At 34.0% G+C, this 14,577-nt stretch overlaps 1 protein-coding gene across 4 annotated transcripts in view; it reads right to left on the bottom strand.

Annotated features, from left to right (window-relative positions):
- LOC149068841 (uncharacterized) overlaps positions 1–14,577 on the bottom strand; it is a 35,115-nt gene that overhangs the window by 8,059 nt on the left and 12,479 nt on the right. The window contains exon 3 of one of the 4 annotated variants that reach the window (XM_089251396.1): positions 7,113–9,720. The exons of the other annotated variants lie outside the window; for them this stretch is intronic. Coding sequence (XP_089107522.1) covers positions 8,593–9,720 — 1,128 coding nt within the window. The 3' untranslated portion in view covers positions 7,113–8,592. Of the gene's footprint in view, positions 1–7,112; positions 9,721–14,577 lie in introns of those variants that run through there. 4 annotated transcript variants of the gene reach the window in all.

Below are 14,577 nucleotides of genomic sequence, written 5' to 3'. Positions count from 1 at the left end.
ATTATAATCAAGTTTGACTGCATTTTGATGGCATGCTTGAAATTTGAATTGGTAAATAATCTCGAATATACAGAATAATAAATCTTGAATAAACACATACAAAACATCTCCACCATAGGCAGATGCAAGGCAATGGTAAAAGACTATCGCAACTCCTAATCTTCACTATAAACACTGATTCTTACCCCCACCCCCTCTTCCCATTAGAACCTTTATCTGCTTGTACTTCAGGTTTTATATAGAGTGCTGTTTTTGCAAAAATGTGAGCCATAATTTTTAAAAAAATAAGTGATTTTGCAGAGAGCGAAACAATTTTGCTGATTTTGAACGAAAGAAATGAAATTTTAAATTTATGGTTTCATTAATTTGCATTTTTTGAAGGGTTCATTTTTTTCAGATTTGGAATTATGCGAAGGGCCCAAAAAACAGACCAAAATTTTAGCTATACAGACCTCTTGTGGTCTCATCCAGTAATTTTTTAAATAAAGAAATAATGCGAGCAATTTTAAAAGAAAAAAAAAATCGTATGTTTCAAATCATTTCAATCAACCATTTTCCAAAGGCAGTTTATTTTGTCCCCAGAAACTACAACTTAGACCGCGATTTAAAAAATTATAAAAATTTAAACTCTTAAGGAATCAAAATCTCAATAACATAAAAAATCTATATACTTTAAATCAAAAATAATTAGATTATGAAACATTTTGAAATTATAATGAAATTGGCCCATGATTGATCGTGAAAACCATGCTTAAGGGTGGGCTATTTACTCAGCTTTATATAAGTGTTTGCCACCAACATAGATATTTTACACAGCTTGCTTTGGACGGATCACATTGATCCCTTAGGCACAATAGAAGTAGACCATGTATGTTGTATGTGCGTGTTTGTATGACAATGCCAAAGCTTGAAATCGGCCAACATCAATTTTAAAATTTTCTCCAAAATTTGGCAGGGGAAAAACCTACATGTTTATATAATTATTTTTATAGTTTTCTTCTCAAATTACACTTTTTTTTTATCACGTTACATGGAGCTAATTCAATACAGTTACAATTGTTATGATAGACACGCATCACGTGGCGACTGAAAAAAATTTGGCTCCTACTGTGCCGACTTACATCAGCATATTAAGCTTTGGCCAGGGATCTCCGGAAACTTCGTGAGATAGCCAGCCAGTCAGAATAATTTCTGCAATTTGGACATCGGCCAAAACTCTTGGCCAGTTTGTAAAGTGTTTGGCCACATTTCAGGCTTTGGCAGTAACATATACACGTGTCATAACATATATATATATTGTTGTAATTACTTTGTGTCTTTATGTATTGTATATATATGTGTGAGTACATGAATAAATTTCAGTTTTCAAGTGTGAGGAAATCCGTCCTTGCAAATAAAAAAAGTAACCTTCTCTGGATGGGAAGAAAACTCTTCCCCCCCACTTTGAATGAGAAAATTGTAGTTGTCCCCCCCCCCCCCGAATTTTACTTTTCATATGTTAATGCAAGAAGTGGCTATATAACCATGATGTTACAATTAATAAAAATCTGGAGATTTGTGCTTGTTGCGTTCATGAAAAATAATATGTACCAGTAGGCACACATCAGAAGTTGGGGGAAACTGGTAAAGATGACAGTGATCCTTTACATTGATGCATACTTCATAATCCAGAAAATTTGATCAACCGAGATAGCCTTGTTTTCAAAATTACATAATCAGGTAATTAAGGATTTACCATAGTTTTGAAAATATAAAAATTATATTGCACCTCTCTCTCATTAAATTTCAGAAACAAACTTGAGAAAAACATGAAACTGCATTTAATAAATTGTAAGACTAATAAAAATTTTTGCATTTCCATTTTTGCAACTGCAATTTGTACAATTTTTCAATGTCTAAAAAATGATCAAGTTCAAATTAAACCAGTTTAAATTCAACATGAAAAAAATCTCAAAATCAATACAAATAAATAATTTATTCATTTCTGCTTTCGGCAATACCAGCAACAGGTTGATGACAAAATTCCAGAATCAATATAATTTTCATTGCTTCTAACAAAAAGACTTTTTATCAGCCACCTCGTTGGGCATTTTGCCTGTTGTGGCGTTGTATTTGCGTTTGTATTATAATGAAACCCATGTTTTGTGGGAAACCAGATGGATGGGGGCAGGGGGGATTGTCTGCAAAAGAGGGGTGTCCAAAGATGATGTCTGTCTCTCTGCTGCTCATACAAAGGTTGCAACAGTTGGTCGGCACAAAGATGAATTAACAAAAGAAAACTCTACTGCCTACTGCCTTTGCGTGGAATCAAACCTAAGTCTTCTCACTAACCGGCATGCTGGACCACTGTCGACATGGGCTAGCTGGCTGCATGCAAAGACAACGAAACCTCTTTTAGAGCTACTGTGCACTGAACGGGACTGTACATGGACACAGCTGGGGCCAAATCTGTGTTTGTCATCAACTGCTGACACTGCCACCAGATTATCTTGATGGATAAGTCACCATCTGGTGGCAGTGTCAGTAACTGTGAGCTCTGGTCTGAGTTAGGTCTGACTGTGCAGGTATATCCCATTCAGTGCACACGAGCTGTAAGGAGAGGTTCTGTTGCCTTTGTAGAATAGTAGTGGTTTGACGCACTCATCTAGTAAAGTGAGAGGAGTCGATTCTCTGCAAAGGTAGTTGAATTTTCTTTACATAATTCATCTTCATTAGCCAACTATTGAAACCTTTGTAAAAGAGGGGTGATCATAAAAAACGGAAGTTCCTATATTAAAGCCTTTGAAATTATTAATTTAAAAAAAAAAATTCAATTTTAATAAGTTACAGTATTGTGTATGAAATTAATGCATACTTTTGCACAAAAAAGTCAGAAACACAGTCAGAAAAAATGTAGGAGAGTGGATTTGAATTGGTCGCAAGAGCTAAAAATTAACCTTTGAAAGTGCAGCTTTATTATGGAAAAAAAGAATATTTCAATGAAGGTTTGTCTCTACATGGGTTCTAACTCAATGGAATAAGTGACAAAAATAGTGTGCGATACTGTTAAGTAGAAGGGTTCGAAAGGGTTTTGCCTGGGAAATTATTACTTGGCTGTACAACAGGGGTGACTGCATTTACAGAGTGATGGTCTCACTGCATATCAACACAGGAATTTATTATGATTTACCAACTACTCAGCACCGGTTGTCTACTGGAAGCGACTACGAGTGAAAACAAGTCACATTTTTGCACAAGACTGCTATACTCATCTTGCATATACATGTGATTTGTTTTTGCTTGTAATAGGTTCCAGTGGGCAACCGACCTCATATACTCGATGCATATGAATCTTTATTGAATTACTTTAAGATCATTCAGTAGATATGGTTCTCACAAGCTTGCTTTCATTTTTTATCAGAACTATTTTTTCTATTAAGATCTTCATTATCTATCCTTTGTTTTAGGAAGTTCTGAACTTTGTTTGTTTTTATCAATGAATGAACGAAGATTCAATTTTGAACTTTGTCTCAATCCAAAGGTGTAGATGTTTCGATGCTCAGTTCATATTAGCTGGCAAACTTTTTGCATGACATTAAAACACAGATGACTTATATATCGAGTGTCGGGTATTAACCTTGGCGATCATCAATGACCATGAACATATTTTGCTTCAGTAAAGCACAAAAATCGCCACCAGAAAAATTGTCAAGAAAATGCCTGAAATATGTACCATATCCTTTGGATATTTCAAACAATCTTCTTACATTCATAGACTTGTCTTTTGCTTTACTCACAATTTCATACAATCTCTTCGGTAATATGAAACTGAAGAAACGATCTTTCAATTTTTCCATATTGACCGATTTGACATTTCCACGAGACCTATTTAACTTTGGAAAAGTAATAGTGTTTCTAGCTGATGTAACATAATTCCCCTGACAATTGAAGAAAGTTTTCTGCTTCTTAAAGAATGACATTTCTTGAGATGAGGAGCACCCTTCAAAAAAGCGTAGCACTACAGGAAAGTCCCTAAATGACGCTTCCAACAACTGGCCATAATGCATTCGCTGTGAACCCAATACCATCAAAAGAATATAAGCAACTTCTTCCATAGTCTTGTTATTGCATTTGAACTTGTCATGAATGTAACAAGGCAGCAAAGCATCACTGTTTAGCTTGACTATCTTGCAATATGGCCTGGCATCTTGTACACGCAAATCGTGACTCACAAAAAAATATTTCGTCTGACGCAGAAAAAATCCCATTATTTCTCTTTCTGAATGAAACCTAAAATATTCCTTGAACTGGGAAATAGAGTTGTTCAACATGATAATAAGTTCTAAATAATGAATTGTCCTGTGTTCCTGCAGTTGTGAAAGAAAAAAATCCACAATTTTTTTTGATGCAACACTAGCCCTCCTGATAAATCCATCATTGGATACAAAATAATGTAAAGGACGGTTCCTAAAAAACCACAATTTCTCAAGATTTGACAGTTTCTCAATGAAACTTTTCAGCTCTGGTGTTGCGATAGTTGAACAGAGCACCGAATCCAGAAGTGTAGCATAATGACAAACATGGGAAATTTTCAACTTCTTGTGCAGAATCCTTCTTAGTTTTTTTAAATCACATTTTTTTAGCACTTTTTGAACATTTATCTCGTTACTCCTATACATGAATATTGCTTCAACAAGGCCATTGTTCTCATCTACCATAAAAGCTGGGTTTTCACTGAAGTAGTTCAACTGTTGGGCAGGCCAAAGTTCCAAAAGAATTTTTTTCATGCGTGAACAAAAACAGCCAAATGACTCTTTCAATGATGAAATGTGAATTTCCGGAACATCTTGGAAAAAAACCTGTAACAATGCCGCAATTGTTCCCTCTGCTGTATCAATTCTCAGCTGAAGTGCGCTTTCTTCTGCAATGGATGTTACATAGTCACAGCTGCTCACACTGAACAATGAGGGATACGATTTTAGAAAATTTTGACTATCTAATCTTGGAAAAATCATTACAGCTTCATCACACATAGAAATGAGTTTGTGGAAGACTTCAGCAATGGATATGCGGCCATGATGGTGCAGTATTGCGAATAACACATCTGTAATATCCTTTCCTAATATGGCTTGATCCACAATACCAGATGAATACGTTATTTTATTCATTTCCATATGATTAAATTCAGATTCCTGAAAATGGAAATCACATAATGTAATTTTTTAATGGTAATCTGTTGATGGTTAACCATAGACTAACCATCAATAATCAATCAGCTCAATCAAAAACGCATTCTATTTTATTTTTCAATAAATCAGCTATGAAAAATGCAGTCATTGCATATGAATAAGCAAAAATTTCATTCCAGAAAAAAAAGCCTGAGTGAAAAATCTTTCATTGTTAATCGAGACTTAGCTTGGAATGCAAAATTTCTCCGTACACATAAGAAAGTAAACTACTATATTTGCCCTGTACTTATACTTTCCTAATAATCTTCCTAACATCACATAGCACACAGATGCTCTTTATTCTTGTTGCTTCAGATGTATTATTCATATATAGACAGTTTAGTTTTCAAACTTTCCATCTCATGATATGGCATGAACTTATCAATAAATTTCTGTATCACCTTCAAAAATATGTCATGCTTTATACAGCTCCGAAGAATATACCAGAAACTGATGTACATCGCAAAACAATCTGGAGAACAATTTTACGAAATGAAGGGAAAAAGAACTCTTTTGCATAGAAAACACACAAAAATTGGGATTTTCACTGCAGAAACATGTTTAGTCAGCAGAGGGCTCGTTGCAGGACAATGTAAAAGATACTGCTTTGAGGTAATAGTATAATATAACAATTTTTTATGCAGAATAGTGAATGAAATTTATTGATGCAATCTTGAATTTTTGATGATTTCAAAATTAAATATTTGTTTTAAAAACCAAATAAAAAACAGCCAAAACAAAAGCACATCTGATTCTCAATTTGTTCCCCCTTTTCTTTCTATAAAACAAAACCATTTTACTGCTTCAAAATGAGTCATTAAAACACACTCACGCAATAGTCCCCATTACCTGCATAAACAATGAAAAAAAAAATCTGTTTCCCTAAAAATATACGTAATTATGAATTTCAACAATATTTATCGCTGCACTTTATTTTCCCTATGGTTGTCACTGACAATCACTGACTATGCTGATGCAAACTTAATACAATGTAAATATAAAATTTAGACTATTTGAATATAAAACCCCTTTTTTCTTAAATCTTATTTTAAATTTTTGATAAAATATGTATGTCTAATGCAGGTCTTGACAAATTAATAAAAAAATTACATGCCAGCCGCATCACTCTGGAGCGAGGCATGTTTTTCAAGATGAAAAAAAAAAAAAGCCAATCCAAATTTGTTTTTTTCGACTTCCCTAAGGCACTAAGTAACACCCCCCCCCCCCCCTCTTTTTACAGCTCTGTATAGACACACTAACACAATTTTTTAAATCACCAAAAATAAATTTTGAGTGACAATTCTAATTTTTTAGTCGCTGTGGTGACTTGGTCCCTGGTCTAACCTAACTATCAATAATATTTGATAATTCTTAAAAACACTTGCGCAAAACATGCAATATTTAATTTTATTTAACCTTTTAAGTGTTTTTTTTTTTAATTTCCCTGATCTGCATCATAACTGCAACAGAGCAATCACTAAACCTTCTAGAAACTGCCCTCTATTTTCAAGAAGAGTGTGTTTTCCGTTATTTTGTGGGATAATAATTCTTCCGTTCCAAAAACCAAGAAAAGAGGAACTCCCCTTTCTAATAGTTATTCTGTATGCACATTCCTTCAATTCTCCGAAAAGATGAGATGAGGGGAGACAGTTTCTCTCTAGCTGATTCCGCCGACTGGCAACTGATTGACAGGAATGAAAAACATGCTCGAAGATAAAGCGAACAATAAAACTATCTGGACTCTGCATTGCCGAAATGAGAGGGAGATATTTCATGTTTGCCACATAAAGCACATCAAGTTAGATGAGATCTTGTCATTGCCACTGTAAGGGTTGAATACCAGTATTTTTGTAGGTCTTAAACAAAAATTAAGTGCAGTGTTAAGCTGGGTCCACACTGACACTGCTGCATGATTTCCAGCTGTGCAAAACCATTTTTTTTGGGTGTGGCAACATAAAGTACACCATTAAAATCACCTGCTCTATGCTAGTAACTGCTGAAATACTGGTTTTGAACAGCTTGAAATTGTATAGCACAGACCGGTATGGACCTGGCTTCACATGAATGTAGCACGTGAGAAGCTGGAAAAACTTGTTTTCCTCACATTTTTTTATAAGTGTGCCTTATTTACTAGAGATTATGGTCGTCTTAAATTCAAAACAGGGTGAAATAAAAAGGGGAAGGGAAAAAAAAAATCACACACAAGGTGGTAAAAAATATGGTCTTCCCAATTTCTGTGTTTTGTGAATATAAAAATACAGTAGATTCTCGATAATCTGGCACATACCAGACTATGCTGGATAGATGGATTACTTTTGGACGGCAGTGGAAAAAGGCACAAATAGTATAAATTTCTACAGTCAGACATGCATCGACATGTTTTTCCCATTCCACAGTAAACCACTCTAAAAATGCCAGATTACTGGACTGGCCGGATCATAGCGTCTACTGTACTACAGTAACATTAATTATCTAACTTCTGTTTCCATCAATCACATCTAAAAAAAGAGCAGAAAAAAAAAACCACTATAGAATGAGCTTGTGCATTTCCTAGAACTTTAAATGATAATCTAATACCCTCAGTGTACATGAACTATGACCGAATAACGGAAACGTTCACCATCAAAAAGACTTGATGCAAAATACATGCTTTGTTTTTTCATAATATTTAATATCTTCACAAATTAACCCCTTTAATTCTTTTTATCTCCCAGTCGCACATAAAAAATTTTCATTGTTCATTTCCTCGATTTCTAAGCTTCAAAAGTTTTAGTGAATAAGCAACATGAAATATCAAATTTACGTATAATTGATGTTAATCAATGTTTCTTTGGAAGAATGCCATTCCATTTGGTTTAATTAAGTGATGCTCAAAACACAAAGTTTATCAATTACTCAAAATACACATTAGACGACTAACTTTTTTCATGTCATGTGGAGGTGACTTCTTATCAGTGACAGAAAATATTTGATTTCAGTGATGAACGTTTTTCAGAGAAATACTGCCAAGAGAATATCTGAAGTACTCACTGGACCCCTTGCACTTGCCAAACAATTTTTTCAGGCCCATAGATTTGTTATTTGTGTTATTCATAATTCTATACACCCTCATATGTAATAAGATATCAAAAAATGTTCTTTCAATACCGATACATCAACCTGTGAAGAAGCAGTAAATGTGTTTAATTTTTGTTTTCCCGGAAGAGCAGCTGTAATATAACCTTGTCATAATTGAAGGCCTTCTGCTTTCTGAAGAATGATTCATCAGCACAAACGGCAATTTCTTGAATGATGTTTGCTTTATTTTACAATAATGCATTCGGTCTGAACCCAATACCGACAGGGGAAGCCACATAAACAACTTATTTCTCAGATTTATTCTTTTTTAAGTTTTTAATTTTTCATAATGAAAGTTTTTATAACGATGGTTAGGTGGCGACACACAACTTTTTACTTTGACTCTCTTGGAATTCCTTTTGCCATTTTTCATGCACAGGTCTTTGCATCTCATAGGTACATTTTTGTGAGCAGGTTGTATGTTCAGAGCTTTAGAAACAAAGAAATGGGTTGTACGACTTTGGAAAAACGTAATCACTTGTTTTTTGGACTGAAACTTGAAAAATTCACTGAATTTGCAGGTAGAGTTGTTCAACATACTGACAAGTTCAGAATAATGAACTGCTCCACGTTCTTTCAATATGGAAAGGAAAAACTTTACAATAGTTTTTGATACAGGTTTAACTTTCATAACGAATCCATCATTGGATACAAAATAATACAAAGGACAGTTCCTAAAAAACCACAATTTCTCAAGATTCGATAGACCCTCAATGAAACTTTTCAGCTGTGGTGTTGCACTAGTTGAACAAAGCACAGAATCCAGAAGTGTAGCATAGGGACAAACATGAGAAATTTTCAACTTCTTGTGCAGAATCATTCTTAATTTTTTGAAATCACATTTGCCTAACTTCTGAACATTCATCTTGTTACTCCTATACATGAATATTGCTTCAACAAGGCCATTGTTCTCATCTACCATAAAAGCTGGGTTTTCACTGAAGTAGTTCAACTGTTGGGCGGGCAAAAGCTCCAAAAGAATTTTTTTCATGCTTGAACAAAAGCAGTGAAATGACTCTTTCAATGATGAAATATGAATTTCCGGAACATCTTGGAGAAAAACCTGTAACAATGCCGCAATTGTTCCCTCTGCTGTATCAATTCTCAGCTGAAGTGCACTTTCTTCTGCAATGGATGTTACATAGTCACAGCTGCTCACACTGAACAATGAGGGATACGATTTTAGAAAATTTTGACTATCCAATCTTGGAAAAATCATTACAGCTTCGTCACACATAGAAATGAGTTTGTGGAAGACTTCGGCAATGGATATGCGGCCATGATGGTGCAGTATTGCGAATAACACATCTGTAATATATTTTTCTAATATAGCTTGATTCACAATACCAGATGAATACGTTATTTTATTCATTTCCATATGATTTAATTCAGATTCCTGAAAATGGAAATCACAATGTAATTTTTTAATGGTAATCTTTGATGGTTAACCATAGACTAACCATCAATAATCAATCAGCTCAATCAAAAACGCATTCTATTTTATTTTGCAATAAATCAGCTATGAAAAATGGAGTCATTGCATATGAATAAGCAATAATTTCATGACAGAAAAATCTTTCAGAGCAAATTGAGATCTCTTGGAATATAAAACACCTCTGTACGCATAACAAAGTAAACTCTACTATATTTGAGCTCTGTACCTATACTAATAATAATTCCTTACATAACATGCTCTTTGTTCTTGTTTCAGATGCCATAGCCTTTATCATTCATATATCTCTATATCAACTTCAAAAATATATATCATGTTTTATACAGCACTGAAGACTATGCAAGAAACTGATGTACATAGCAGAACAATCTGAAGTATAAATTTAAGAAATGAAGGGAAAAAGAACTCTTCTGCATAGAAAACACACAAAAATGAGAATTTTTACTGCACTAGCATTTTCATTCAGCAGAGGGCACATTGCAGAACAATACAAAAGATTCTGTTTGAGTTTATAATATAGTATAACAATTAAACTTTTATGCAGAACTGTGAACAAAATTTATTGATACAATCCTCAATTTTCAATGATTTCAAAATTAAATATTTGTTTTAAAAAACAGCCAAAACAAAAGCACATCTGATTCTCAATTGTTTTCCCCTTTTTTTTCTATAAAAAAACCATTTTATTGCCACAAAATGTGTCATTAAAACTCACTCATACAATAGTCCCCATTACCTGCCTAAATAATGAAAAAAAATTCCTTTTCAAAAAACTTCTATAAGAAGCTGCTAGATTCAAGAATTGACCACTTTCAAAATATCATGGCATACAATCATGAAGAACGGCTACGACATCTTAGGCCAAAAAATGTACTAATGATACAGTACAGAAATGAATTTAAAAAAAAAATCAGCATACAAGGCAAGTCTAAGATGAACTATTGACGAAAACAGAGAGAATCACAATGTTTTCCGATCACAAAAAAGAGAGATTGGAAAATTGGAGAATTTGCAAGTCTCTTCTGGACTTTTTACCCCTAATATTAAATGGCCATTTCTGGTAATATATACATATTCTGTATGCATATTCACTTCAAAAAGATTCTTCTCGTGGGGGGACAGTTTCCTCTTCTGTTATCAAACTTCGAACAAAAGATGACTCTGCTCACTGACAGTTGATCGACAGTTTGAGGGAAATGAAAAACATGCTAGAAGATGAAGCTAACAATAAAAACTATCTGGACTCTGCATTGCTGAAACGAGAGGGAGATGTTTCATGTTCACCTAATCAAGTTAGGCAAGATATCGCGTCATTGTCACTGTAAGGGTTGAATACCAGTGTTTTTGTAGTTCTTAAACAAAAAATAAGAGCAGCATTAAACTGGGTCCATACTGGCACTGCTGCATGATTTCGAGATGTGCAAAACTATTTTTTTTTTTTGGGTGCGGGAACACAAAGTAGACTTAAAATCGCCTGCTCTGTGCTAGTCACAGCTAAAATACTGGTTTTGAGCAGCTCGAAATTGCACAGCAAAGAGCGCTGCAGACCTGGCTTTACATAAAGAATATAGTATGTGAAAAGCTGGAAAAGCTTTTTCCTCACAACATTTTTTTTATAAGTGTGGTTTATTTACTACATATTATGGTTGTCTTAAATTCAAAACAAGGTGAAAAACGGGGGGGGGGGGGAGAGGTAAAAAAAAATTATCACACAAGAACGTAAGAAATATGGTCCTCCCAATTTTCGTGTATTATAAACAAAAATACAGTAGATTCTCTATGATCTGGCATATACCAGACCAGACTATGCCGGATCGTAAAAATCGCTAGATTACATTTGGTAAGTAGTTGAAAAAAAAACCTAAATACATAGGAGCTAATTAACAGACTTGAAAAATCTGTAATTTATTAAATGATGACGTAATTCACATCTAAGAAACCATGTCTCACAAATAAAAAGAAAAACCAAAGGACCTTTCTTGAAATTGCATCCGACAGATTGCATATACAGCAGACTCTGTAACTCGACTATCCAGATAACTCGACATCTATTATTCCCTTGGTTGGTCCAATACTAATTTCAATGAAGGGGAAACTCTCTAACTCTTCACACATGTTTGGCTTAACTCCGCTCAAGTTGACTACGAGTTTTGTCCCTTTACTACGACTGGTTTTTACAATTGCCCGTGTCTTACCATTCTAAGAATTTTTTGACGTCCGTGGTTACTTCTATTAACCTTTGTTTCTTTGTTCTATATGATGGGTCTCTTTTTTTTGTGCTGTGCTGTGGGGGGGGGGGGGGGGCATGCACGTGAAGAATGAATGTTTGAAGCCTCTTGGTCGGCCTATCATTTTAGTGGCATTTCCAGGACAGGTCTTTCATTCTTTTCATGGACAAAAGAAGTATGGATGATCCCTAAATTATCAACATCCAAACAGGGATAAAAATCTTATCTATTGTAAGTTTTGATATTGTCTGTTGTGGAGAATGCTTTTGGCGGAACTCGGTTTTACGATTTCTTGGAAAAGGAGTAAAAGAAAAAGAGCTAAAGCCTGGTTAGACGCTGAATATGTCATTTGGTTATCATTGCGACTATTGACGGCCGTGAATGCAATGGCTCCACGCAAACTTCGTACTTTAACTTTAAAATCAAAAGTTGAAATTTTCAAAAAACTAGAATCAGGAAAACTCAGAATGAACTCGCCAAAGATATGAAGTTGCACAGAACCCATTTCAACATTTGCTAAAAACGAGGGAAATTTTTTTTTCAGCATTTGAATATTTTTATGAACCAAGCAGAAAACATATAAGAAATCAGAATTCAGCAATGTAGAGGAAGCAACTCTTTTGTGGTTCAAATCCCTCTATCTCGCCTCAATCCTATTATCAGGACCAATAATTCAAGGAAAGCAAAAAATTTCGCAAAAAATCTCAATCAAGGAAATTACAAATTATCTTAAATATGAAAACTTTTTGCAGAAAATTACAGACAAAAAATTTATGAATTTGTGGATGCGAAAATTTGTTTTAGATGCAGTTGAAATGATTGATTCTGCATGGAACTCAGGCACGAGTGCCACGATTTGGAACTGCTTCCATCGTGTTGGTTTTTGTTCTGAGTCTTTAGAGAACGATTATTTCTCCTGAAGATTCCTCCCAGATTAAGTGTAAAGAAAGCATAAATAGCACTATGATTGTATCAATGATGAATTTGTGAGTATTGACTCTGATCTTTTACTTCAGGACTTTTAGCAGACGACGATATTCTAGAATCAATCACCCAAAGCAAGTGCTTCATGTTTCGAAGAAATAGAATCACACACAGTAAGTTCATATGAAGAAGTGTCTGCACCATCTCTCCATGATGCACTAAAAACTAAGATGTGATATGTCACATCCTACCCAATCAGAAAAAATTACGGTATAAACTGAATAGTGTAGAAAAATTGTTTTCTCTTCGGAAAGAAAAACAAGCAAATATACTAGATTATTTTTCATGAGGTAAATTTTTTTCATACATTTTGATTCTATTTTGAAACAACCCCAAATTAAAATTAACGAGAATTAGCATTTTATTTAATACAATTGTTAGAATGTATATAATTACGTACACAAAAAAGATTGATCAAAAAAGATTATGTACTCAAAAATTTAGAGTGAAACCCTGCTAACTCGACATCCGCTTAAGTCGACATGTTTGTCGATACTTTTGGGGTGTCGAGTTACCAAGAGTCTACTGTATATATAGTTTTTCTGGGACACATTTTTTATGATCCTGATTTTTTAGCAATAATTGGCAGCTTTGCTTTCAGCATCTCATATTTGGCAACAGATACCGATTTTTTGTACTTGAAATCCTGATCTCATATTTTTCCTGAGAAAACAGGATCAGCCTGGAATTGCAAGGAGTGAAAGAGTTTTTCTTTAGGGATTTTCCATTCAAAATGAAGCTCAATTCGAAGACTTTTAGGGATTTTTCTATGAAGATACGAAAAATCAGAAGAATTTGATTTCTGATAGGAAAATTTTAATAAGGCTGAAAAATTGGAAGGCTTCCGGGTAAATCGGAAGCATTGGCACCTATGCAAATAGTATAAATTTCTGCACAGACCTGCAATGACATGTTTGACCCATTCCACAGTAAACTATAAAAATTCCGGATTACTGGACTGGTCGGATCATAGAGTCTACTGTACTACAGTAACATTATCTAACTTCAGTCTGTATCAAATAAAATCGCATCTAAAAAAGAGCAGGAAAAAAACACCATAGAATTAACTTATTGTGCATTTCCTAAACTTTAAACATGATGATCTAATACCCTCAATGTACACATGAACTAACTACTGAATCACTGAAACGTTCGCTATCAAAAAAAGCTATATATACTTTTTTTCATAATGTTTAAATCAGGGTTGGCAGGTTTTTTACATATGGCAGTTTTTGACGGTTTAAACCGTCAAAAACCTCAAATATTGCTTTTAAATATAAAAATTTTCATTGGAAATGCACATGTTAATTGCATGTAATGTTTAAAGTGACTATGTTATACAATATGATTAAATATTTAATATGATTCTAAAATAATTTTCCATTCTCTACAGAATTATTTTGGGCAAAATATAAATGGTTTTTTCCTTATAAAATATACAATTTGAATAAAGCATAGCATAAACACTGGAAGGAAAACTATGTAATGATTTGACATTCTCTGATTCAAGATGATTCTTAACCTTCCAAAATTTCTTCAACTGCTTATATATGTGTGTGAATATAAGCATCTGATGTACTATTTTTAC

The sequence above is a fragment of the Pholcus phalangioides genome, unplaced genomic scaffold (genome assembly GCF_987345545.1).
Source record: "Pholcus phalangioides strain wild (caught in Gottingen) unplaced genomic scaffold, Ppha-v1.0 ptg000024l_1, whole genome shotgun sequence".
Classification (NCBI taxonomy): domain Eukaryota; kingdom Metazoa; phylum Arthropoda; class Arachnida; order Araneae; family Pholcidae; genus Pholcus; species Pholcus phalangioides.
Note: the sequence above shows the minus strand (reverse complement) of the source record. Positions and strands in the feature narration are given on the sequence as shown.